General features: G+C 42.2%; 1 protein-coding gene across 4 annotated transcripts in view; it reads left to right on the top strand.

Annotated features, from left to right (window-relative positions):
- Positions 1-27170, top strand: part of EYA2 (EYA transcriptional coactivator and phosphatase 2) — a 91210-nt gene that overhangs the window by 5380 nt on the left and 58660 nt on the right. For 3 of the 4 annotated variants that reach the window (XM_019539599.1, XM_019539595.1, XM_019539598.1), the window contains one exon: positions 3098-3214. The exons of the other annotated variant lie outside the window; for it this stretch is intronic. In XM_019539599.1, the coding sequence (XP_019395144.1) occupies positions 3098-3214 (117 nt within the window). The remainder of the gene's footprint in view (positions 1-3097; positions 3215-27170) is intronic. 4 annotated transcript variants of the gene reach the window in all.

The following is a 27170-nucleotide window of genomic DNA, read 5'->3' as shown; positions in this document are numbered from 1 at the left end:
CAGTCACCAGGTCCCCCCTCAGCCTTCTCTTGTGGAGGCTGAACAGGTTCAGGTCCCGCAGTCTCTCGTTGTAGGGTCTGCCCTGTTGTCCCTGGATCATGCGGGTGGCCCTCCTCTGGACCCCCTCAATGCTGTCCACATCCCTCCTGAAGTGCGGCGCACAGAACAGGATGCAGTACTCCAGCTGTGGCCTGACCAGTGTCGCGTAGAGGGGGAGAATCACCTCTTTAGCCCTGCTTGAGATGCACCTGTGGATGCACGACAAAGTGCAGTTAGCCCTGCCAACTGTGACCTTGCATTGTCGGCCAATACGAATTGTGTCGTATTCATTCTTGCCGTGTTCATGTACACAGAGTAGGCCTCCTGAGGCAGACAAAATGATGGGGTGCCCAAAGAACTAAAGTTCAGGGAAGGTGCTTCAGACTGGAAAAAATTAGAACTAAAGCTACAGAAAAAATGAGATGGGTTGCTGAGGCTATTTTTTCATACAAAAATAGTTACCTTAGGTACAGGTGGAAGTACCTAAGGTAAAGAGAGAGCCTTCCAGGAAATGACTTCCCCCATTTTGAAAATCAAAGAGGTTCCCGTTCTGTAGCTATGGCTTAGATATTGTGAACAGCAAACGTCTAGGTGCTGATCTGCAGTGGGCACTGTGAACTTTTTTGAGTTCTTCACTATTAGCTAAAAATACTGTGGTGGTGTTTCTTTGTTTTCCTCCCCTCTCTTCCCTACCCAATTGTACAGTCTGTTTTGAGGGCCTTGTGCTCCTGAGACCTTGTTTACCTTGAAAATACAATATCACTTCCAAGCGTACAGCAGAGGAAACGAGAACCTTTTATACAGCCATCGACAACAGTTTTATAAAGGGAAAATTCCATCTAGTAACCTGGGAAAGGCCTGGGTAACAGGGTTAGTAAAGCTAGCGTATATTAAGGCGATATGAGGAATGTTTTGAGTTGGTTTTCTGGAATTACATTCGTGCTTGTATCAGCTGGGTGGTTTCCAAGGCAAACTCTGAACAGTTGTCCCTGTTAGAGCAGGTGAAAATATGGCCATTTGCTACTGGCTAGTGTCTTTAGGGTGCACACATGTCAGACCCACTTGCTGCTTATAAATCCTGCAGATTACCTACTACCATCACTGAACAGTGGTTTTTCTCCCTCCACCCCTACCCTCTATAATATATACGATACTGTATATGAAAAATCCCACCTGGCTGACTACCAAGAACAATGAAGCAGTATTGTTTCTGGACACAAAAATAAAACTAGGCCAGTTTCTAGACAAAACAGAGCATTGTGTGGAAATTAATTTGGTGCTAAGTTATTTCACTGTCTGACAACAATTTTTAGACTTCCAGAAAGGCCCAGTCACTGAAGATTAATTGTGGTTGGAGCTGTAATAGGTTGAGCGTTCACATGCATGGTACTGATGTAATTGAAAAACAAATGTGATGTTATGAAAAACAGCTTCTCTTCGCACACACCCGCAAAATCCCTTAACAAGCAGGCTCCACTACCACTGATAAAGCCTGGTGCTTACAGCAACACGCATTCACTAATCATCCAGATAGATATACTGGATTTTACCATAGGTTGTTGATACCCCCACTGGTAACCTGCATATAAACTGTGTGGATTTCATCTAAAACAAATTCTTTTCGTATAAATGGGAAGAGATGAAAAGTAAAATAAACAACGTTGTCCAGAAAAAAGCTAGTCAGTAAAACTTACACTACCTAGTCTGAGAGAGTGCAGACTTTTGCTTTCTCAGGATGGAGGCACTGCCAAGCTAGAGAGCAAGAGTCACAAATATGATTGTTTGAAGCTGTATGAATTTTATTTGACTGGATTGTTTGCCTAAATATGCAGAAAAATGGCAGCAACCCGGACAGCTTGGAAATCTCAGGACATACCATCAACAGGCTCTTTGTTTAGCCGTGATGCTCAGGGTATGTTTTGTGGCCAAGTTTTTTGTTTTGTGCAAATATACACGCAAACAGGTAGAGATTACACCCAAAGGGTTTATAATGAGATGCACCTTTCAGCTATTTGTTTTAAAAATACAGCTGCATGTTCTCAGCAGCTCCAGGCATAAAATATTAAGTATTTTCACAACTGATGAAGGTTCTGTCCTGCAGTGTATAAATCAGCTAGTACCCGTCCCCCTCTGATTCAGCGTGAGCTTCAAGTCTTGATTTTGGTATCAAGAAGATCTTTGTTTATGTGGGATTTGCCTGGTGCTTTATGAACTGTACATGAACATCTGCTGCTCGCACCTAGCTGATCATCTTTGACCATGACCGGCTAACAGACATTGCACGTTCCAACTGCAGCTAATTAAAAATGCAACTGTAACTAAAGCAAAACTCACCGATGTTCACCTCAATAGTGTAACTAGGCTGGGGAGACAGGGGCAACTATCATGGGTGCTGATAGAGAGGGGGGTGAGGGGGTAGGAACTGGCATCTCCTGCAGCCACGTGGGGTCAGGGACAACTGGAAGTCCCCAACTGCCCACATGGGGCAGCCATCCCAATGTCCTGCCACACAGTTATGCTAATGATTTATCTGAGAAAGTATCATTATTATTGACATGTTGGTAATTAATTACTATCATCTGAGAATTGCTTGAACCGTTTACAAATCCAATCCATTAGTTCAATTAACTTTTAATATTAAATGTGCATCTAAAAATTCTTTCTGGAAAGTGCGTTACTCGTTTTCTCGTCTTAAAAACTTAGTTATCTGTTCTGTGAGGAAACACTGTCTTACGTAACTACAACAGCTGCAACAATCCCAGAATGGATGTTAACACAGTTGGCACAGGCAACTCTTGAAGAACACATAGATTGTATATGATTTAAGGAAGATATCTGGCTAATACTGGAGAATATTAAAAATGGCTGCAGAAAATTGGATCTGTTTGTTAATAGTATCCAATTTTAATAGAACTTTTATATTAAAAAGCCATAGTTCCATCCCCTTCAAGTCTAGCTAAAATGTCTTAACCTTGGAAACCTTTTTCTATACCAATATATGTTGAGATCAAGAGGAACACTAACATCATGCTTTTGGTTCCTGTTATATCCTCCAAAGGCATTAAAACAGAAGATAGTCTGAGCCATTCTCCAGGACAGAGTGGGTTCCTTAGCTACGGATCCAGCTTCAGCACAGCAACACCGGGACAAGCACCGTACACCTACCAGATGCATGGTCAGTATGGCTGGCTTTCTTGCAATGCATAGTCTGATAAGGCCGGCAGCTTCAAGTACCAGGCAGTGAAATCAGGTTTTCTGTGTTGAACGTATAAAGAAAAATGGGGTAGCACAGACCTGCTGCCGGGAATGTGCTGTTAGGACTGCTGAGGGTGGGGGAGGTTGGTATTATATGTAATCTAATTTTTTTGTCAGGAGAGAGATGGTTCTTTATTAAGCTGCAAGGCTCAGTCACAGTGTGTCCTAGCATCATTCCAGCATTACTGTACATAGATTATGACTTCACTGCAATAAGGCAATTTCTTTCGTGAGGTGGTATCTTAGTATTAAATCTCAGTGGAGGTGAGACGCAGGTAGTTTTTACTTCTGTGTATCTGTAACTTGACCTGAGGTTGTGTTGGACAAGCTGTATCTTGTTGGCACTACAATGCCTTGTCTTTACTAAAATTTCACAGTGCATTAGGCTATAACAATGGAAAAATACTGTTTTGGGGGGTTTTTTCAGTGAAGATACATCCAGTATCTCACATACAATATCTGCCTTTTGTGAGGTGGGCAGACTATGTATGCTGTAGTAGCAGCAGCTGAGGGCTATTTTTGAGGTCCTGGCATAAGTAAAGCTCCTGTGCCCTCCACCTCTCCAGTGCACTTCCCCCCTACCCCCTACTCTTGCAGGATACCCGGAGCACTCACCCCGCTTGTTACGCACCTGTCTGCCTGATCCCAAAGCACTAGTGGTCTGTCTCCCACAATGCACCAAGTACTGGAATCCCAGCACATTAAATAACTGCAAGCTGATGCAGTGAGACTGGGAATATCTTTGTAATTTAGCATTTTGAAATATGCTGTGGGGGGAGCATTTTCAGTATTGCTGACCTTGAGCATTCAAAAATCATGACTGAATCCCAGATTGGCTTGGAAAATATGAGATTTAGAAAAACATCAACAAATGGGGAGCAGCTGCCTTTTGTGTGAATTTTCTGTTACATTTTCAAAGGTTGGTCCCCACTCCTGTGGGCCAGAAACTTCATTTAAAATAATAATCTCTCCTTTTTTTAATGGTCTTAGTCCAGAAGCAGGGGCTTCCTGAAAAAAGTAGGATAGCACAAAAGTTGATAACGCTGCTGCTTGCTTATTGGCTTTAAATCTGACTGTGAAAGAACAAAGGAAATTAAAATTTGGAATTTCATTTTATACTGTATAGCCCCAAATTTGGCTCAACTCTGCATGGGGGGCTTGGGTGCTTAAGGCTCATGGATGACAGCCCAGAGGTTGCAAGTTCGAGGCCATAGCAGTATGTGAGATACTCACAGTGGGGTCCTGTCAGATTCCAAAAAATCTGCAAATTCTGCTAAATACCTTGTCACAACAAGGATATGAGATGGAAAGGAAGGAGCTCAGCATGTTTTTATCTATCAAAAAATTGACTTGGGGGTGCTTAAACTTCCTTCATCTTTCCTGCTGCTGTATAGCTAATGTCTGCTTCATGCTGTTGAGTTACAGTCCCTGACATTAGTGGATTATCTAGTACAGGTGTGGCCAACCTGCGGCATTCATGCCACATAGAGCCAGCCTTAGGGGTGGGCGACCGCACAGAGTGTCGTGATTATGGGGGCACCGCACACACATGCACATGCCACACGTGTGAACAGCCCAAACTCACAGCAGCACTTTCCCCCTGCCCTGGCTGATCCCTGCCTCCAGGTGCTGCTTAGGAAGAGCTCTGAGCCAGCTAGTGTGAGTGGCAGCAGCACTGCCTACCCACCCGCCTGCATAGCACACTGTGCTGCTCACCCCCCTGCCGCACTGCACCCCACACCGCTGCCTGCCTGCCTCTGCCTGCAGCAGCACCACTGACTTGGCAGGGAGGAGGCAATGGGGGGCACCATTTTCCCCAAGGTTGGCTGTGATACCACAAATGAGTGGGTGCTCAGCACTTACAGAGCTTGCAGATGTTTAAAAAAAAAAAAAAAACCCAACAAAAAAAAAACACATTTTACCAGAAGCAGCAGGACCCAGCTCTGCAGTTCTGTGAAGACAGGGTGCTTTAGCGGGGCTTTTTAGTGCTTTAGCTAAGCTGATTCAACCATGAAAGTGCCAAAAAAGTCCCACTAAAGTGCCTGTTTACAGATGCTGCGGGTAAAAACAATGTGCCGCCTCTCCTGAGCGTGAGTGGGACTTGGTGCAGAAACTTGCTGAGTTAAAAGGAACATGCCATTTTATTATTATTATTATTATTATATTTTTTAAAGCACTAACCAGCAAAAAACAAAGTTGGTGCCTATGGGCAGCAGAGGGGCAGATGGGGCAGAGAGCAGAAAGCAGAGTGGCAGATTGGCAAAGGAAGGGAATTGAAGTGGCATTCAGGGGACTTAATTTGTGGCACGCCTGCCAAAAAGGCTGGCCCCTCACTGGTCTAGTATTTGCTTGAATCGCTACATGGAGGATGGGGAATTTGCTGTCACTGTCAACACTATCTCAGGAAGAAAAAAAAGGGAGGAGGGGACTCTCCACTAAAGTTTGGGTTCACAAGCAATTCTGCACAACTGGATTTAAGCGTACCTGCCCAGTAAACGTGCAGGAAGTGATCGCTAGATGTAATGCAGTGGCAGCAGAAGGGAGGAAAGAAAACAATAGTTTCATTTTTGTCCATAAAGTCATCAACTAGCTAGAGAGAGTAGAATTTCATTTTCACATGCCGTGGTGATATCCTGTTTTGGTTACTGTATGACGGTTCCACTGGAACTGGATCTTTCATTAGGCTTTAGCACAAATGCAGTTTAAATTGATTTTTTTTCTATCTGAACTGAAGAGCTGTGAATTAATGAATCCATTTGAACATGAAGGGATCAATGTTAAGGGGGCTTGTGATCTATAGGCAAAATATTTCTAATGTTTCTTAGGTATTTCTAGATTGCAATGAGTGCAACTTCTGTAGACACAACTGAGCTAGTTCAAAACTAGCTAGCATGGAGAACAATAACAGTGTAGCTGCAACAGCATGGAAAATACTGCAGGTTTGTCACCCAAATATTACTCAGCTTCCTGTCTGGGTTTTGCAGCCTGTGCTGAGTTCAGTTCTGCAGGAGCTCTTAGGCAAGCTAGCTAATTTAGCACAAGCTCAGGTATGTTTACATAAGCTGCTGTCACATCTTTGACTGCAGTATAGACATTCCCTTAGGCTCGGCAAGTCTCTGAAGGCCAGGACTCAGACTGACTTACTGAAGGGAAAGGTCAAGCAGTCAGAGGGTCTGAACAAATCCTTCCAGGATGCAAGTGAGCGAGGGAAAACAAATGCAAAGAATAGTAATGCATTTACCTTGTCCTTCTGTCAGAAACTCTCAAAGTGTTTGAAAAATGAAACCATGAAAGAATAAGTGACTTGCCCAAGGTCACACAATGGATTAGCAGTAAAGAGGAAAGAAAGCCCAGGTCTCCTGTCTTCCAAAATTTTGTTTTAACCTGTAAGCTAAATGTCTCTTTGTATTTACATTCAAATTACCCACACACTGCAGGGAGAGGAGGCAGCAGGGAGTTGTTTTCCTACCCATCCATGAATGGGAAAGGGGACTATCTCGTTCTCTGGCTTGTTTTATTTTTTGTTTCAGCTTCCAAAAAACCAAACCCTAATTACATGCATAACCAGTAACTAAAGGGTTTACAAATGTAATTAAAGAAGCAACTCGGGGATATGGGGCAAGAAAGGTGACCCTAGGCTCAAACCTCATATGCCAAGCCCGAGCCAGTTCTCACAGTAGAGTGATACTATACCTTTAGGAGTGCATGGGTCAGCAGAAATTGATGACTCTGTCATCACTGGTAAGACAGTATTAGTAAGACATAAAGCAGTGTTGAGTAATTTGTTTACTGCAGTCATCAGCCTCAGTCGTGATCTGATCCAGAACCCATTGCAGTCAACAGAAAAATTCCCAATGACTTCTGTGAATTCTGGATGAGATCCTTAACTGTGCCTGTAATGTAGTGCAAACTGCTAATTAAATTGTCTGTTTTAATTAAATTGTTCGCTCCTGAAATCAAAAGGCTTCTTCCTTCCTATCACTATCATGCTTTTCAAGTTTGCTTCCACTTTGTACTTTCTGCATCCCAGTCATGATGGGCTGCAGAACAATTCTCACTGTACAGTATTAAGAGCCTTCTTTCTTTGTATCACGGGAGAAACAATCATTTGCTCTTAGCATCAGCTGTAGACGTCACTGGCTTTGAGCAGCCTTGACTGTATCAGGAAATGCTGGGCCTGATGTCGCCTTACAGCAGTTGCAGCTGTACTGTGTCCCAATTAGCTACAATGAGATTTAATGCTAATAATGACTGTAAAATTTCCACTGACAAAGTACAGGCATTTTCCATGTGTGGCTTGTAAGGCTGGTATATTCCTGCCTGTTTTTTGTTTATACAGAACTTTTAGAGAGTCTGCACATATGCTTTGTGTTATCTTTAAAAAAAACAAAAAACAAAAAAACCCCAACAGAAAACAGTTATTTTAAAAGGTAAACTCTTGAGTCGCTTGTAACCCAGTTTCTAAAGACGGTCCCTCCCCGTGCAATCAAGAGATGTATGCAAGCTGAATATATACACTGTCACTTTGCAGTACATGTCAAAAACCTCTGAAACATTCAAATAGTTTCTATTTTACCCAAAAGGGACTGGAAAGAACTGCATGGATGCGTGTTTGCTTGCACGTATGCACAGAATTGCTTAAAACAGTCATTACAGGAACGCCTTGGAGGCACAGGACAGTGCTACGTGCAGACAGCTCAGGTACCAGGAACTGCAGTCTATTAGTGCAGTGTTTCACCTGTTAATTAGGTCTGGTGAGGAGTGGAGTACAGAAACCTAGGCAGACCACTTTACTGATGAGACATTACTTAATCTACTCCCCATGCTAGCTTGGGTACATCTACAGGACACTAAACTGTTGTGCTGTGTGGGCATCTCTTTAGTGACATGTAGCTGTCTTACTGGTGTCTCCAGCTGGACCGTTTCAGGTGGGCTTGAAGTCCCTACTACAAAAAGATTGTTTCTGTACGTGGTAGGTGCTGGTCAGAGGGAAAACTGGTCAGGAATAAATATGCCATTTCCTGTGGTAAACAAATATCCCTCCCCTGTCTGTCTAGTTGTTCAGGAGCACAAGAGGTTTAGCCAGCTCCCTGTGTCTAAAGTTTATTTACCTTTCCTGAGTGCTGGTGAAAGGTTTGCATGGGATGCTCTGAGCCTTCCTGCCCTGATTGCTACTGAGGAATGTGCGCTCCAAGCTTTCCCACGCTAATGCACCTGGTGGGAGGGGGAGATTAGCAAGTGACTTTCCACGCTCAGCCTGTGTGCAGGATCTTATTGGGCCTTTGCCTAGTTCAGATCAGTGTGGTTGGTCACCCTGCTGCTGAGCCCACAAAGTGACTCAGGATGATGGGCTAAAACAGCTGAAAGCACAATTTTTTTTTCATAAAGCCAAACCTCAGGGGGACTTTAAAAGTCAAGCTCTTAACCTCACAGCAAGGACAAAATATTTATTACATCATTTCAAAAAAGAAAAGAGATCTTTAAAGACAGTGATATGTGCACCAGAACCAGCAGGAAAGGGTGCTCCCAGTTCCCCAGGTTGGGTTATTTTGTATTTAATTTATAAGAAAAATTGTTCTCTGGAGGACAGATTTGCAATTGCTGCAAAGTAAAATAAGTATTTGCATTGTCCCCATTTTAGTACAGACTTTTTGTAACCAGTAAATAATCTAGATGCTAAATTCTGTCCTTTTTCAACACATGTACAACCTCATTGAAGACACAGGCTTCTCAGACATGTCTGGACAGAATTTGGCTTTGTACCTTTTAACTCAAAGTTAATTTTCTTTCTGATTCTTCAGCTATAATAAAATTCAACTCACAAGGCACCCTACTATGGTATCTCATGGGGTAAGAAGAGTAAAAATTAATTTTAGCTGCTAAATTATGCATATGTGAAAAATAAAAAGAATGCTATTTTGTAGACAGAGAGAGATGCACAAAAACGCATGAAAACAAGGCAGGCTCTACCCCAACATGAACATAAGACTAAAGTAGAACAAACCCCCCTATGCTAAAGTGTGATGAAATGTTACACACATGCACACATGTAAAATATAGGAGATATGGTGGACTGTTTTCATATCACACAGATTTATGGCATAATATATACAGGAAATTTTAAACTGAAATTACTTAATTGCACTGTGATGATGAAGCAGGTATTTTAGTTTTTCATCTATCTGATAATGAGATGGCTGCAGCCTACAACCTTATTTACTTGTTCTGAAAGTGTAAGGAGCATATACATTTGCATCCAGCAACTATATTTCTAAAAATAGAATGCTTTTTGCCACGAAACAAATTCAAGATCATGGTTAGGAAAACAGAAGATAGGAGATTAGTTATGTGACCAATTTCTGGGTGTTAGTCACCTCCAAGTTAATGTTTTAATGGAAAGAGGAGGGAACAGCTTGTGTTAGACTCTTTGGAACCTGCAAGGGAACGTGCCTTAATACTCAGTAATTGAAGGGGCTAATTAAGAAGTTGGGGTGTGTAGGAAATGCTGGTTCAGGCCTATGCCATGTTTTTCGCTGAACCTCCATGTAAGCACACAACTCCAACAGTGATCCCCAGAAAGAAAACTAGGTGATAGGAGAAGGATATTATGTCATTTTACCACACTGCTTCTAGGGCCAGATTTTCAGTTCTCTTGGGGGAAGAAAGAGGGATTTGCCCATTACCTTTTATTTTTAGCGTGAGCAAAATGGTAGGAAGCACCAAGATTAAATGCATCAGTTGTCTTAAAGAGTGTACAATCTAAAACAGCACATACAGACACTGGGTAAATAAGAGAGGAAATCACTAACTCCATGCATCTGCTTACCCAGTTATCTGATTTGCCTGCAACTGTGGTCAGGACATATGCAAATTAGGGTATGTATTTATACTCTTAACCTGCCAGGAGAAGAATCTTGCCCTCGATGTTTTGTTAGTAAAAGGGTTTAATTAAGTCCAGCAGAGGGGATTACTCCAAATAAATACTACATGCATATTTCCTTGTTCTATATGTTAGTGCAGTGGGTTTCAAACTGGGGTATGTGGTGCTATGCTGAGGGATATGTGCCTACATTTTAATGGCAGTGGAACTTCTGATAGGTCAGTGTATGGTGGGCAGTGGCAGTGCTGAGCAGTTACATTGGTTTTGATGCTCTTCCTAAGGAATGAATGTTCAGAAACACGTTGGGAGTAGGGAATACAGACAGCAATGTTTTGCAGGTAAAGGGTCATGAGGCCAAAAAAAATTGAAAATCACTGTGTTAGTGCTGTTCAATAAAGGAGAAGAGCTTGCAAGTTTAACAAAAAAAAAACCCTATTGTCTTTTAACAATTTCTCATTTGGCTCTAGATAGTAAGTGGACAGAAAAGATACATTTTCCATGAAAATACATTTAAAAAAATCCTTTGCCTGCTTCTTTTATGTACTTTGTTACATACCCCATACTGCTGTGGCAGGCTCTCCCAACTGCCTCTCCTAACTCAGGAATTGGGGCCAGGCGTCCCACCTCGAGCAGAAGGAGCAATCAAAGGGGAGTGAGTGTAAGGGCATCAGGACATCCCCCTAGATCTGCTCCTGCTGCAGCCACCAGGCAGTCAATATGTAATGGCAGGCCAGTAGTAACTCTGACATGTGATGCTTGCAGTTATATTAGCAAATGTTACATGTCATCTCATGTCTATCCTCTTACTATTTCTCTTTTTGCTCTTTAGTTGTTCTCATTTCCTGTGGTCCCAGTTTTTTCTTTTCCAGGAGCCACCTGAGCCAACTGCCCTTTCCTGTACTGCACGTATCTGTTTGAGTAAGAAAGGAAACTGGTTCTAGTTCTGTTTTCAGCTCCTGTGAGGTCACACTCCATTGACTTGCATGGCATTGCAGGATAGATATACCCTGATGTAACACAACAGGATTTAGCACCCACGAATGCAAAAATAGTCACTTTTTACTCTTAAGCAGTCCTTTTGGAACAAGATGAACATAGCCTTCAATCACTTGAATGCAATATTGAAGCAACCACACTGGCCTAGGGGAGATATTAATTGCGCAGAAACAGAAGTAATGCCCAAGGTGCAGGGCCTTCCCTTGAGATTAGTGAGTGGGTGTGGTCCTATAATTACACTTTAGGCCATCTCCTCCCATCTGGTCCTTAATCCCCAGGAAATGTCCTATTCTTCAATTATTGCTTAAACAACAGCTAGTTTGAAACTGTGTGCTAATGAAGTTGCTCAGTACACAAAATCTAGCCCAAGACCATAGCAGGCACCGTCTTTGGGCAGTAAGGCATTCGACCACCATTTTAAAAAATATCCAAATCCCTCTCACCACAAAATACTTTGTACATTACAAAGAAAAGTTCAGTTACATAACTAAAGTAACTTGCCATTACCAAAGGATTGCACTGCAGTTCAATACAGACACATTTTTGGGGCCCAAGTCTTACATACTGAGTTCTCTGCTGCTGCTGAGAATTTAACTTCCCTGTAAAATGCCTATGATAAAATATCATTGTGAATTTAACAAAAGGCTAGATTTCACATATGCAGTGCTGATTTGCATGAGGCTGAACTGTATATGTTGACTATGTTTGTCATATCACCCTAGCTTAATAAAAAGCCAGTAAATCTGAATATATATTTAATTGGCAAACAAAGGTGGTCCTATGATGGGAGCATATTTAGAGCTCATAATTTATATGTAATATTTTCTACATGTCAAATGGATGCCTAAATCGCTTGTAATTGTGTGCAAGTGAATACACTACATATGTTAGTGGTCCATAAGTACCCATTTTGCACAAGCGATTAGTGGTGCGGGCATTTTGCAAGGGAAACTGACTGTTTAATATTTGAAAATCTGACCTTTGAATCACTTAGCGATGAAACGTACAAGTTGAGGTCCTTTCAACTCACATTTGAGAAACGTTGATTAGACTTTAGGCTATAGACAGTAAATCCACCTAAAGACTTGGAAAATGAAATAGAGTGAGAAAATGTTCTCAGCAAACTGTCACTAAGATGCTTTAGCTTCATAAAATTAAACCTTTACTAGAAAATGAGTAGCCCTTTTCAAAGCTTCTGATTCACAGCTGGTTTGCATTAGTTGCAGTCTAAGACTATGGCAGCGGAGCTGTGTTCCACATCACAGTGAGTCCAGGGGGGAGGCCTCTCTTCAGGAAGGGTCAGACCTCACTTTTTACAGTATAAATACAAGTTCCCCCAGAATAACAGCACAGTGCCCTTTTCAAAGATTTCAAAACACCAGAGTTCGATCATGCTACATTTGCTTTGTTTTAAAACCAGCAATGTTGTGGGGAGGGGAAGGGGGAGTTCACCGAGGTGGGAGAAAGGTGTTGACAATGCTTCACTGAATTTTGCGAACATCTGTGCTACTTCTAAATGTAGGGAGAGTATCTTGCTTACTTAAGCTGCCACGGTTTGCTGCTCCATGCATACTTTTGTTGCCATTTCCATTCAATCTCTGGATTTTATAGAATTTACTGTAACTTGGCCATAAATAATGTACTCATAAGATTTTAATAAAGGATGTTTTCATGGACTGGGGAGAGAGATGTTAAGGGGAGGGGGAGAAATCGATGCATCTATAGATATTCATAACTTGGAGGTAGGAGTTCCTTTTTTAAATATGAAATACAATTGTCCAAAAAAAATTGCCTGCCATGTAGCTAGAAAAATGGTTTGTGCTGAATACCAGGGCTTCTGAGTGAGGCTTTAAAATTTGGGTTTTATTGGGATAGATGTTCTTAAGGTTCCATGGTGATTATGGGAACCTCACCAGCAAAATTATTTACGTTTATAATAGAAGTGTTGATGCTGCCTTGACTTCTACAACCAAAAACAGACCTAAGTTTTAAATCAGAATATTTTCTAAGGAAAGTTTTTGTACAGTACCATGATTTGAGGTGTTCAAGAGTGCCCTGTCCAAAGAGAAGGGCAGAAGAGTATTCTGCTTACCTCCATGTATTGTAAAAGACTGCCATCATCATAGTCTCTAAACATTCAGTGAAGTACATTAAAAATGGAAACTCAGTTTATTCTTAACATTCAAAATATCTATCTACCCACACCTCATCTCTTAACAGAGACCACATGCCTTTCCAGCTCATGATTGGGAGTGCTTCTGGGAGGTATGCCTAAGTTAAATGCACATTATTGGCTCAATACAGCAGTAGCTGAATAACATTATGTGATCCCTGTTGGATCATGCAGTCTGATCTTCTGTCTAAAGGCCCTTTAAAATCAGTTAAACCAAAAAAAATCTTTCTCTAGCCTGTCAGCTAAGCACAGATACTGGAACTGCATGGACACATTATCAGAAGGCAGCTCTGCTAACTAGACTTGCTGAGCACAAGGAAACAATGACATAATGTTGGTCAATGTGATAATCTGAGAACACCAGCAGAGTAACTGTTGTCAGATCTTGCAAACATCACAGAAAAGAGGAATTTTAAAGGGGGAAGCTTGAAAGAGGATAAAGCACTATTTTTGTGGATGTTTACAGAAAACTCCTTCAAAACGAAAAGAAGGATGGTACTTGTTTGAAAATTTAACAAATGGGTGATGGAGCCTGGCGTCATGAACTGATTTAAGGCGGAAGTCAGCTTGTTGGTACTGAATGAGAGGTGATAGGATCAGGTATGAAGGGCCCTGAAAGTAGTTTTGGTGTGGTGATAGAATAAAATCCTAAATGCAAAACGAGGCAGGGTTCAAGGTCTGGAACAGGAGTTTGCAGAAACATTTCAGCTGTGTGGCTGGACAGCAAAAGTCATGATGTTATGCAGAAATGGATCTAGATGTAAGGACCTAAGTAGTTGGATCACACAGATCATAGACCTGGGTGATGGAAAGATGGTGGGAACTGGGGTGTTCAGAATGATCAGGAAGGGACAGTGTGGTGGGCTTGGGGAATAACAGATGGCTGAAGATCTCTACATTTGTCACATTGAGCTTTAGTTGGTTTGACATCCACAAAGAAATGTTAGAGAAATGAGGAAAGGTTTTAGTTTGGACAAAATCACACAGGTATGGAGTAGAATAGTAAGTCTGTATATTGTTGGTTTAATTTGTATTTTTGTAAATGACTTTATTCAGAGGTAGGGGGCAAAGGGAGAGAAAGAAAAGAACAAGGACAGGGCCCTTTGGAACCCCTCACAAAAAGCTGGAGTGGAAGATGAGAAGGATCCTTCAAAGCAGATGTGGAAGGAGCAATTAAATAGTAGTAGGAGCACCAAGAGAGGACAGGATTATGAAGAGGAACACAGCTGACAGTATTAAAGACTGCTAATGTGTGGAGGAGGATGAGGGTGGAGTACCAGTTCTGAGTCTAGGAAGAAGTCGGACTCTGAAAAGAACGGTTTCAGTAGAGCACAGGGGGCAGAATCGTGATTGCACGGGCTCTAGGATGCAACTGAGAGCAACTCCAGACGGCGAGTGTAAACAGCTTAAAGATGAATGGCAGAAAGAAGTGCAGTCAAGAGTTGAATGATTATTTTTTCAATCCGTTAGTCCATCTCAACAAGCTTTTGTAATAGGAAGGGAAAGAGCTAGAGGAGAGTGAGCAGTTGAGGAGAAGAGTAGGGTAAAGAGAGTAGTGAAGTTAAAAAGAGGATGGTTTGAGGAATGAGTAAAAGATGGCAAAAGGGGGGTGGATATGTGGGTGTAACAATGAATTAGGATACAAAAGTAGAACCGTTCAGTCTAACACGATGGCAGAGCTGAAGGAAGAGAAAATGAATTTGTAGTGAGGGAGGTAAGTTTTCTCTTAAGATTTACATCAAAAGAGCTTTGCGGCACAACTAAATGTTGAGGGAAAGCCATGCTTGGAGATAGGAGAAAGAAGAATAAGAATCGAGAGCAGGGCGTAAGAAGAACAGGCATGAGAATCGGGTGATTTATCAACAAGAAAGCTGAAGTCTGTTGGGATAATTGTGAGCAATGATGAGGTGAGGACAAGAAAGAAAGAGGAATCAAAATAAGACTGGAAAGCAAGGAGTTGGGTGAATGGTAGCAACGTGGAAAGCTAGAAGAGAGGTGTTGGATGCAGGGCTGAGGTTAGTTAGATTCAGTATAGAATTTGGACAGCAACTGTTGAGAAAAGAAAGGAACATCCTACTAGCTGGGCAAGACCAAGAAAAAGCCACTTCAGCTGGAAGTTGCTTCTACTGCATTTTGAGACTTCTGCCCAGATTTTTAAAAGGTAGTCTTTTCCTTTCTGCAGGCCCAGTTTTAGGCATGTAATGAATGTGCTATAAGATTATGTACAACTTGAATTATTTTTTGGAAAAGAATATAGAGTCTGTGTTGAAATCAAGGACTGTTCTCTTACAGAAATATGCAGAATATTATTCTGTGAATCTCAAAAATAAATGTCTATTTTAGAATATTTTATGTTCTAATTTTTCTGTGCAGTATTGTGCCTCATTTGCCAATGGAAATCAGAAAAGCTGTCCCCTCAATATACAAATGGATATCAAGAATTAACCAGGAGTTACAAGTCAATTTAGATGGAGAAACAAGGAAACATTTTCAAAAGAAGTTTGTGTCATTGGCTAGAAGCAGCTGATCTTCACAGCACTCTCTGAGTTTATAAAATCAAAGCTGCAAGATACAGCAAGAATCTGTTATTTCTTCTGTTCTTTTTTCAATACTTCAAAGATGCCTTTTCATGATGAGAGTAAATTATAGATATAAATAGTAGTTCATGGACTAATGTAAATGAAAATCATGTCATTAGCTGTCCAGAGGATTATTTAGTCATGAAAAAGAAGGCGGTTCAGTTAAAGCTAGTCTGAAAATCTGGGGTTTACATCAGCCTAAATGTTGTGCCTGCCATATAGGATCTTGCAAAATAAATGCTTAGATAAATATATGGTTTAAATATTTTAATGGAATGCTATGTTTAAATTCTGGGGGCCTTTTTAGAGGACTTAAAAATAAGGCAGTTCATAAAAAAAAAAAAAAAAAAAAAAATGGGAATCTAATACCACAGGCAAACACTATTCTGCATTTGTGTAATCCTGGATGTGTGAAGTCCAAGTTGGCTCTTTCTCTTCAGCAGCTGTTAAATATCTTCCCATAAGCAACAGCCTGGGTAGAGTTTGGGAGCCAGCCTCTGAGTTTCCAGGCTCCTGTCAGTTTATATTACACTCACCTTTTATTTTTTAAGGATAAGATTTGATTTTTAATTGGAAAGGACCCATTAAAGTACTTATTTCCCCTCTCATCAGGACCTAGACAGCAAGTGATTAAAATCTTCTGATTACAAAGTAGTTCTTAATGCAGAAGACATTCTCATAAGACCTCCATCTGATTACAAGGACTCCTGACTGTACCTACTTAATATAAGTGATAGATATTTAAAATGTAGACACAGGTAGAAATTTCCAAAGATTTAGGTTCAAAATATATATAGCTCATTCATTAAACCAATGGAACAGAAGTCTGAAGTGTCAATCTAACTTTATGCCGATATATATGCAGCTTAATTTTTTTTAAATCTGAAGAATTTATAAGACTAAAGTACCTTAAAAGAATTTTAAAGAATTTTTTACTGGGATTCCTTTTGATGAAATGATCTTGTTGAGATGTGCATTACAGCCAAATATGTGCATAGAAGTGAAAGGAAACACTTATCTTTAGTATTAATAAGTGTTTACGGTTCAGTTCCCCATCTCCAGGGGATAATAGAACTGTATATAAGTGATAAAAAATCAGCCAGAAAAAGACCTATATTTTAAATTTTATCTTTCAACATATTTAGATGCATAGAGGAAATATATTTGGTAGCAAAGACTGGAACACGTGTTTGAATCGGGTCACATCTGAAATTCACATGGGTAGGGCTGGGATCTTGGGGGCCATGAGAGTGCAGAGTCAGGACTCGGGGCAGAGCAACAATCTGCTTCCCATGCAGCCCTGTGACGGGTGCTGGTTCTGTGGGCAGGGGCATGCGGGGAGTGGATATGGCCCCAGTCCTATGCTCTCCCCATCCCAGGATCCTGACCCCACCTGCCTGTCCCACTCCCAGACACTGCCCCCCACTGCCTGCGGCCACACTTCACCTGCCCCGCTGTGTGTGGGGCAGAGCCACTTAGGGAATTTTGGTGAGCTGGTGTGGGCAGGGAGGAGCTAGTGCTGACTCAGCCTGCAAAAGCGCACCAAAATTCCCCAAGTGGCCCTCCAGTCCAAATAATTGCCCACCCCTGGACTTAAAGGCATCTAATAGCCCTACAAATGAAAGTCTCCTGACTGCCTAACAGGTACAGGATTCCCTCGTTTTATGCTGGACATGCATCCTTGGAAAACAGCACATAACTCAAGTTCACATGAAGGGAACCTGCTTTACAATGTAACAAATAGGGATACGTTCCAAGACCTTGACTGCACTGACACCCAGACCCATTCCTGCCACTTGCAATACAAATTTTGGTAGTCTCCAACAGCAGACAGTGCACACAAGCACAGGGCACTATCGAAATGGGGATGGCAACTACAGAAACTCATGTCGCAGACAATGAGCAAGGATCACAGATCCACACAAGAGACTATATTTTGCTGCTCGTCGCTCCCACAGTGCACCGCACAAAGCAGCTGACTGCGGGCTTCCACCACACAGATCACGTAAGAGTGAATTTACCTCTCATAGATCAAATTTTTGGTATAAAAATGGTCATTGCATAAGAGTGAATTCGCACATACAGAACCCACATAAAGCAAGGAAACCTGTACAGTATAGATAGTAGCAAGCAATCTATACAGGTTTCAATCATGCTAACCAACAAGTGTCTCATGACCGATTCCTCTTTTTTGTTTAGCCACCACTAGGGTGAAAGTTGTTCAATTTTTGGTCCCTCTGCGAAGACTTTAAGTAAAGTCCACTTTATTGAGAGGTTGTATGATGTGGGATTGCTCTGAAAGTAGCTAAGTTTTTGTTGCAGCATTGTTTACGACTTTTTTGGTTTCCTTTTGATCTGTTTTTAAAGAAGGGGTAACTTGATTTTCCATGGTAGCTGTATTAGCAAACAACAAAGCTGGTCAGAAGGAACACTCTTCTAGAAAGACAGAGGATGCTTTTCCATGGCTAATCTCCAGACAGCAAATGTGAGCAATCGAAATGCACTCGAGCCCTTAAAATTTCTAAGCTGCATATATACCTATATGGGTGAGCAAACTGAAAGGAAGGTAAAAGCCAAACCTATTCAGCTGTGCTATGCAATGCATCAGACTGAGTAACAAATTAGGAGTCACAAACCAAAGCAGCAAAAGGAAAAGGCTTTCTTTGACAGAATACAGAAACGTTGCATTGTAAAATTAATCTTAAACAGCTGCACGATGGGCCAGCAAACACAAGTCAGTCTAGTGGAGATAAAAGTCACCTAAAAGTTGATCAAAACTGTCCTAGAAGTCTCCTGGGGATATTTAAATCAATGGCATCAATTAAGGAACAGCAGAGTGTGGTATTTGGTATTGCAGGATTCACCGCATTTCAAAAGGCGCAGTGTGCTTTAGCAGAAACTACTGTTGTGAAAAGCTGTAGTGCTGTGATGCAAATCCAGACTTTCTCCATCCAGGTTATATACGTGCTCTTCTCACTGATAACTAAGCACTTCTAGACAGGAAAAACAGGCAGGCTCTTTGGTAGAAGAGATCATTATGTCTAATGGCAAAAAGTTGAATCATAAGTTGCAATGACATATGGGGTGAGTTTGTCTTCTCCTTTCTTATGTCAAATACTGTCAGAATACCTCCACAGCTGACAGCTGGGCAACATTTTATGGGGTTCCTTGCTCAATAAATGCAGGCAGATGTTGTAGAATTTGGAACCTTACAAGGCACTGGAGTATTGTTGATGGGAGGTAGTTCTGATGAGTGCTTAACCTCTATCTAAAAAAGTAGCAGCTTGGAGAAGCAGTATTTACTACAGGAAACATTAGGTTGTCAGATAGCTAAAAGGCTGCAAAGAACTTTTTGAATGACCATGAAAGTCACCAACCAGATGTTGGCTATATAGTAGAGTAATGCAAATTCTATTGGGAGTTAAGCTCATACTTTTCTTGCATCACTTGCCATCAGCATTGTTTCCTGAAGGAACAACAGCTTGTAAATGTAAAATGCTACATGTAAAAATGTGCACACCATATTGAGCAGGTTTATAAAACACCACAAATAACTACTGAACCCTGCAGATTTTTATTTTATAACCTTAAGGGATGATCAAAAATCCTTTGAGATCTCTCTCTCTTTCTCTCTCTCTCTCTCTCTCTCGAGCAGTTATGTGATTAATCTGGGCACTGGAGAGAGCACTTTAGTTCATGATTCTTTTTATTTTCATACATATCCATAAGTTACTACTACTGTAGCATCAACTTCCCATTACAGACACCTGCCTTCATCCAGACTTTTTCTACCCATTGGCTACTTCTGGCTGTGTTTCACGTACCATCTTTATAAACATGTCTCTTCAGATGTGAAAGTTTGTGCTTCATTATTACAATGCACTTACTAGTGGAATGAACCTTCTGTTGATTTTAAATGTAGCAGCTTACCTGTAGCAGTGGCAGGGAATATCTCCTTCCTGTACCGACTGACGGCGAGATTCAGGATCACGCAACTCTTCTTCAATGCTGGCTGTGGGCTTGGTCTAAATTACCCAACAGGTCACTTGATTCTCCAGAAGCACAGACTCCCGCAACAGTATGGCACTGGCTCATGAAGGTATTGAGGATAACTGTGGTCTCACAGCCTGTGGGGCAAAACTTGTTCCTTCATCCTTACTTTTCTGAAAATGAGACAGAAGGGAGACAAAAACATGATTAGTTGAAAGTGGATAGAAGAGACGGGAGAGAAGCGGATGTTTGTGAGGTTTATAACCTTTAGAATTTCTTAGGAATTCTAACAATGTGATGAGTTCATTATGAGAAGTTTGCAATAAATCAAGCTTGGGCAATTTACAGTGGCCTTGTATTTAGGTAAGCTTTTGGCTGTAAGGAGGTATGCCATTAGCGTCAGGAGAGGTGTGTAGAGATGTTTTTTATTGGAAAAACCGTATGAAAATAAACGCTGTTGTGGGTAGTTTTACAGAAATAGATATGGAAAACACCATGCTGAATTAGGACTGCCCATAATTTAATAGGGATGCAGTGCAGGGCACTGGGTTGCTAGTAGTCTTTTCAAAGATAAGCAGTCCACTGACAGTCTGTAATTAAGCCTTCTTGGAAAAGGGCACTCACAGTATTTCTGCGTTGAGACTTAAGACCAGTGCCGAGGGTTGTTCTCAAACCAGTCAGTGCTATATGATCAGCCCCTCTCTGTCTGTGTCTTGCACCCTATACTAAAGCCATTTATAATGTGCTTCCTGTTTTGTGAGTGGACTTCTCATAGGAACCAGACTGAAAATTACTTGTTTCTTGTATGCTTTGCTCTAATTTTGTGCAACAGAGACCGGAAGTAACAGGTACAAGGGCTGGAAATGAGGAACAGAAAATATTGGGAGTCCATGATGAGAGGAACCCCATATTGACCTAAGTCTTCTAACCCCAAAACCAGTAAGCCCCACCCTGAGCCAGCCCTGGCTACGCAGTTTGGCAGAATCACCGTCAGGATCGAATTGAGGGGTTTTCATTGCTGATAGACTGCACTGGCTCTGAATGTTGCCTTAACATTGACCCTAAATAGCTAGGAACCTACCAAATTTGCAATTGCATGATTTTTGCAGAAACCACAAATTTGGGTGGATTTAATGGAAAAAATGGTGGGCTTCACAATTTTGGTGGGCTCACTGCAAACAAAGAAAAACCAACCCCAAACCGCCCCCCCAAAACAAAACCAAGCTGCAAGCAAAGAAAAGAATGGGAAGCATTGGAAATCCTGCAGTCCTGAAGTATGGGGGTGAGGGAGTGGAAAGGGAGAAGGGGGAGAAAGGGAACAAATCAGAGGCTGAGCCCCTGACATAGGCTCAGTCCAGGATCCAGTCTGGAACCAGTCAGGGAAGCAGGAGGGTTTTGGTACCAGCTTTAAAGCAGCCACAGGCATACTGGCACAGCATGCTACAGCTTGAGGAGAAGTCTTCAGCATTGCCACTGAGAAAAGAAATCCTACAAGATGGCTAAACACATTTTAGCACTGAACCATGTAAGACAGTATCCGGCAGGGACCTTGTGCACAGATGGAAGCAGACTGTTCTCTACTGCCTGCAATGTGACTCTGGTTGTGTCGAGGAAAACCAGGTCAGAGCAAGAAACAAGCAACGATGCCCTCACTTTTAGAAAGGACTACAGAAAGCTGCTTGGTAAGGTGGGAGGTGGCATTTTCCTTCACGGAGGCTTTTGCGGTAGCAAACATCCTTCTGGAGAAACTTGGTCACCTGAAGTTAAGGGACTACCAAAACATGCCAAATGCTGGTAGTTTCCCTGTGCCTCCCTGCAGTGATTGCTTCGTACATAGAGTCCACAAAGTCTGCATTGGCAGAGTATGACTCTTTCTCCATTGCAGCTCATGAAGCCACCGACCCTCAAGATAACTACATGCTGCACATTTTATGTGTACTGGGGAGCCAGACAGACAAGGACATGCCTGTGTTTCAAACAGAGCATGGTCCATGTCATGTGTCTGTTGATTTTTTTTTTCTACCGTCTCAAGCCATAGGGAAGGTAATTGTGAGCCGTGGCTTAGAATTTAACAAGATCTCAGCATTCCTGTTACAATGCCAAGTTGTGCGAGGCTTTCTCTGATGTGCTCCAAGGAATGCTGTCCAGCGCAGTTCATGTCACCTGCAATGAGCACATTCTGTCTTTAGTAAGTCATATCTGGTGCACACAGTTTCCCAATGTGGTTAGCCTTGTGTGGTTAACCAGCAGTTTGTGAGCAAGAAGCTGGAAATCACACCTAGCACGCAATGCATGCTTAAACTTTACGATCTCTTAAGGTGAGCTGACATTCAAGATCAAGTGATGTTTGTGGCTGAAAATGCTACCTCGTTCATGGAGCTTCTAATGTGGCTTGAAGACTAGCAGGCTGTGATGCACCACACATGCAAACTGATGAGCTGGGTTGAAGACCGGGCATCACAAGAACTATCAGTTTGTCCTCATGAAAACCAGTGGAGACCAGAACTGTTCTCGGCAACAGATGTGAAGCTGAACCAGTACTGCAGGTACTACCATCACGGTCACTGCAGTTCAGACAATCAACTGCCACCTTCCTTTGTGCTGTTTGCAGTTTGGACCACAACCAGTGCCTGTTTGAAGTTGTGACCCTCAGCTACTGAAATCAATCCCTGAATGGCAGAAAGAGCATGATAATGAATGTGTTGCTTATGTGAACTTTGTCAGAGTGCTGGATGCCTGTGTCTGTGTTGGGGACACTGTCTGTGGCTGGTTTCTACATCTCTGTGTCCTTGCAAAATGCTGCCTCACCATTCCAGCGAACTCAGTGGATGGACAAGTGTTCACCCACAGAGACAGAGAATGTCTCTCTGCAGCACTGGGGCTGGATGCAGCATGCTAGCATTTAATAGCTATCATGAACTGTCCGTCTCAAGGTTAGCATTCAGTTTTAGTAAACTCTGTATGTTTTACAGTGTCCTTTAATATATAGTTGATGTTAGTTAATAAAGTGTCTAGAGTTGGTATTGGTTACAATTCATGTTGTGTATAGCTTTATTTTAATAAGATATTTCAGTTTAGAGTTTAATTAAGTGCTTAGATTGCTTAATAATGGAATGCTTAATAATGTATCGCTTAATGGCTTCCTGGCTTCCCCTGATTAAGCTCACAGAAGGCATTAAGGGAAATATTGTTAAGCAATTAAGCCACAGATTTCGGGCCATCTGGCAATCTCAAGGGTGGGGTGAGACTGTTAGGGCCCCTCAGAGGCACAGAGTGGGGAGGTGGCCTGCCACATTGAGCTTGCAAAATTGGTGGCCAGCTTTGGGATCTACCCATAAAATCAGCCAGCGACCTCCTTGAGTTTGATAAACCCCTATAAATAGCACTGTAGATGTACACCCAGTAACTTCTCAGAAGCCCCTGACACTTGGCTTTCTTTATTGGTCCTTATAAAGTGCTACTATGGAAGCTGTTACATTTTATAGTGAAATATTGTGCAACTGTGTGGGGGGCAGTCTATGAAAATGATCTACAAATAATTTGCATAGTTGCAAATTTGTAAGTTTGTAAAATTACTGTAAAGTTCACCTTGAGGTTAATATGCCTTGTGCTGAAGAGTTATGCAAGTGGGACATAGATAGCTACTCAAAAATAGACAGCTGGGATAGTGCTCAAGGTGGATGAGGATTTTAGTGGGTCAAGAGAACCTGGGGCTTTGTGGTGGTGCCTCTGGGGTTCCTGGAAGTTTGCTTCAGAGCACTTACACTCCAGATCCCTGTACAAACCTAACTAGAGGGAAAGCCAGATTTCTGGAGGTCTTAGGCTAGGGATAAGGACCAGCTCTGTGCCACTCATCCAGCCTGCAGGGCTGGGTGACTTTGCCACCCTTGCTCTGTAGGAACCAGCAGCATTACTAGGGTGGTATGAATGGGACATCAGCCCCGGGCACCAGATTTGCCTCCTGGGAGTCTGTCACGGTGGGAGCAGCCCTGCTTGGCCATAGGAGCTGGCACACCATCAGTGTATCTGGCAGGTGAGTGAAATGGTGCCCCCTCACCCCCTGGGGAACCGTTGCCAGAGCAGGTATAGTTCTGTGCCCAGTATGTACTGGGTGAGGGAGCAAATGGGGCTCCAGGATCAGCTCCCAGGGAGCCTAACCACAGTGTTGTTGCCACTTGAGTGGGGCTGATGTTGCTGCAGTGGTGGCAGAAGTAGCCCTGGAAGGTAAGCCTTTCTTTCCATTCACCTATGCTCCCCCTGCCGCCCCCACCCCATGTCCACAGTGGTCAGCATACCCCTCTGCCCCCCGTACTCAGTGAGCTTGCTGACAGGAAATTTTCAGTACAGTACATTTGAAGAGCTATTCTCTTCTAGACCCAGATTGTTTTATTACCAGCTAAATGTTTTTAAGCTACCTGTGAATGAGCGCATTGTGACATTTAGCAACTGATTTGATTGAACACAGATGTGAGCTGCACTCCATATGGAGAGGATCCAAAGGGAGAAATCTTAGGCTGTATTTCTGATTTAAAAATGGGAGTTTGAATGCAAGCTGGATGACACTGACCTACCAAGATGGACGGATAAATGTCTCTTATTCACACATCCATAATGCACCAAATATAGCCAGAAAGTGAGACAGCAGCTCTGGAGATTAAGGAGAAGCACTGAAAAAATATGCATCTAATTATTAGTGCCACACTGTTGTTGGATGATGATAATAGTCTTATTAGGAATGGCCAAGTATTTCTGCATTCAATACAATCTGGTTGTAGAACCTTTTGCTTCCCCCCACTCATGTAGCAGGTCTAGATATAAATAAATTAGTTACTCAGGGACTAAAGAGTCAGGAAAAACATAAATGCTGATGATTTAATGATACTTTTGGAAATTCCTTCTCAAAAAAGGAGTATTGTGTGTGTAGAGGAGCTAGAGCCACTGTATACATCAACTTTAATGATGTCCTGGTTGAGGGTTTGACTCTGGCGTTTTCACCTGACAATCCATGCAACGGACAGGAAAAAAGCCTGTAATCAGAATATTTAAGAACTACTTGTTCTGGTTGGAAAAAAAAGTAAATATTTCAAATGTTCATACTCAGTTAGCAGGACAGAGGTTCTGAATTATTACTAGTCCCAGCTGGTACACTTTCCCAAGAGCTGTATCTTCTGGAAGCAGGTCATTCTGCAATATTAAGAGCGATTTGGTAGAAGAGGGCTGTCCTGAGTGGATGTTTTACCTTCACGGTCTGAGTCTGATGGTAGAGGAGGCAGAAGTGTGGATTTTTTGATCCTAATGAAAGAGAGCTGATGCTTAAGGAATTAGAAATGTGATACAGAGTGAGGTTGCTGATTCAGATCCAGACCAGTAACTGAAAGACATTGCCTAATGGATATGTTTAGTGGTCTGAGAGAAATGAGGTGGTTTGTTTTGCTCCAGTTCCCAAAAAGCAGGCATCCTCTGCCACCTCTCACATGACTGGGAGTATTGCCTAACTGGTAGTCTCAGCAGAGAGGCTGAGGGTTGTCAACCCTGGTCTCGAAGACGTGGAAACCCCCTTTCAGATTGAGGTGTCATGGCAGTGATCAGTATTTGTATGCAGACAGTTGCATTCTCTGAGCTCTTACTTTGTATCCACCTTCAACTTAACTTCCCAGGTTTGCTGCCTAAACCATTTCCAAGCACTGAAGAGTAAAACTATGGAGAATTCATTTTCCAGAGTGAAATAACTAGGCTGTACAAATCTGGAAGGAGATTGTGCCACGACACCTCAGTGCACTGAATATTTCTGTCATCTTTAGTAGATATTTCCCCACAGAAACAAACTCTCCAGCACTTTCCTTTTTCACTATATAGTTAAAGGACTTAATCCACCATATAGAATTTAGTCTTGAATTCAGCGGGACGCTAGGAAGCCCAAGCCCTCTCCACACACATACACACAGACATGCAATCTTTGATTACACAGCTGATGCAAAGTTCAATCCAAGTTCATTCCAATATTGCAAGTCTCTTCATCTTTTATATAATTATCTTTAATAGTTTAGAAAACAGGAAGATACTGTATCATGTGCAAGTAGCACAGCAATAAACATGCTCTCATCACAATTTACACATAGAGCATGAGTCCCTCGAGGTAATTCATCCTCCTCCTGACAGCTTTAATAAATGATGCTGGATCATTTTAAATTGACAGTCTGGAAGGATCAAAAAGCCCCCCCACCCCGTATTGTTTTGAGCTCCAGTATATGAGAGCTGTTTTGTGTTCAGTGAAAGTCGTATTTGCCTGTAAGCACCGGGGCTCTGGTACTTTCCCCCCCACAATGTTGTAAGATGCTTGGTTTCTGTAAGAATCTGTTCGTTCTAGGCGGCAGTAGGCACATAAAACACATACCAAGAAGTAACTACAGTTGTGGGGGGCTCATGACGGGGGAAATATCTAGCCGATTGAATTGTAGCTGCTGGAATCCTCTTCTAAGCTTGTCCAGAGGGGAGGATTGTCATATATACTGGAGTAGGAGGCAAAGTTGCTGCAGGAGATGCTTCAACGGGGTATGCCACACTGGTCTAGGTCTTCAGTGGTCTGCACCAGCCGAAGACAACGGCTGCCCTGCATTCATTCTTTCCTGAACTGCTTGTCCTGAAAACCAGGCCTGGTCTGTTACCCAGATTCTCTCTGGGGTGAATGTATTTCGCCAAAAAACAAACAGCTGTACATATTTTAGGTCCTGCTTGTATGAATATAGCATCTGAATCTGCAGCTCTGTTGGGGAATGAAGGGAGGGTGCCCAGAGGAAGAAATGGGAGAGTCGAAGGTACATGGGGCCATAGTGGAAGTTTAGTTCTTCACAATTCCCTCCTCCACCTTCTTTTTATTCTTTTCAAGGCTACAGGGCAGCAAATTAGTTCTGGAGGCAGATCTTCCTTCTCATTTCTTTTTGGCATGAGATTTATTTCTCACTGCATGTGCTTTGTGACTGCACTTGGCAGGCTACAGTTTGTTCAGCTGTCCATTCCCCAGCTAACTAGGGTCTTAAAAACAAACTGGAGAAAGGACACCATGTGAAGACATTGAGAGGCATTTGCTTCTATGCTCTGGTTAAGGCAGCACTGGTCACAAAAGTCCCAATATTTAAAGGGAGAGCGTTTAATATAGCAAGGGTCAGAGTTTGAAAATATGACTTGCATGGATCTACAATTAGGCTCCTGGGGTTCTTAGTCTCAATGCAAGGGGGTGAATGAATGATGTACAACCAAG

Source organism: Crocodylus porosus, unplaced genomic scaffold, assembly GCF_001723895.1.
Source record: "Crocodylus porosus isolate Cpor-Errol unplaced genomic scaffold, CroPor_comp1, whole genome shotgun sequence".
NCBI classification, from domain to species: domain Eukaryota; kingdom Metazoa; phylum Chordata; order Crocodylia; family Crocodylidae; genus Crocodylus; species Crocodylus porosus.
The sequence above is the reverse complement of the archived record's forward strand: the minus strand, read 5'-3'. Positions and strand labels throughout refer to the sequence as shown.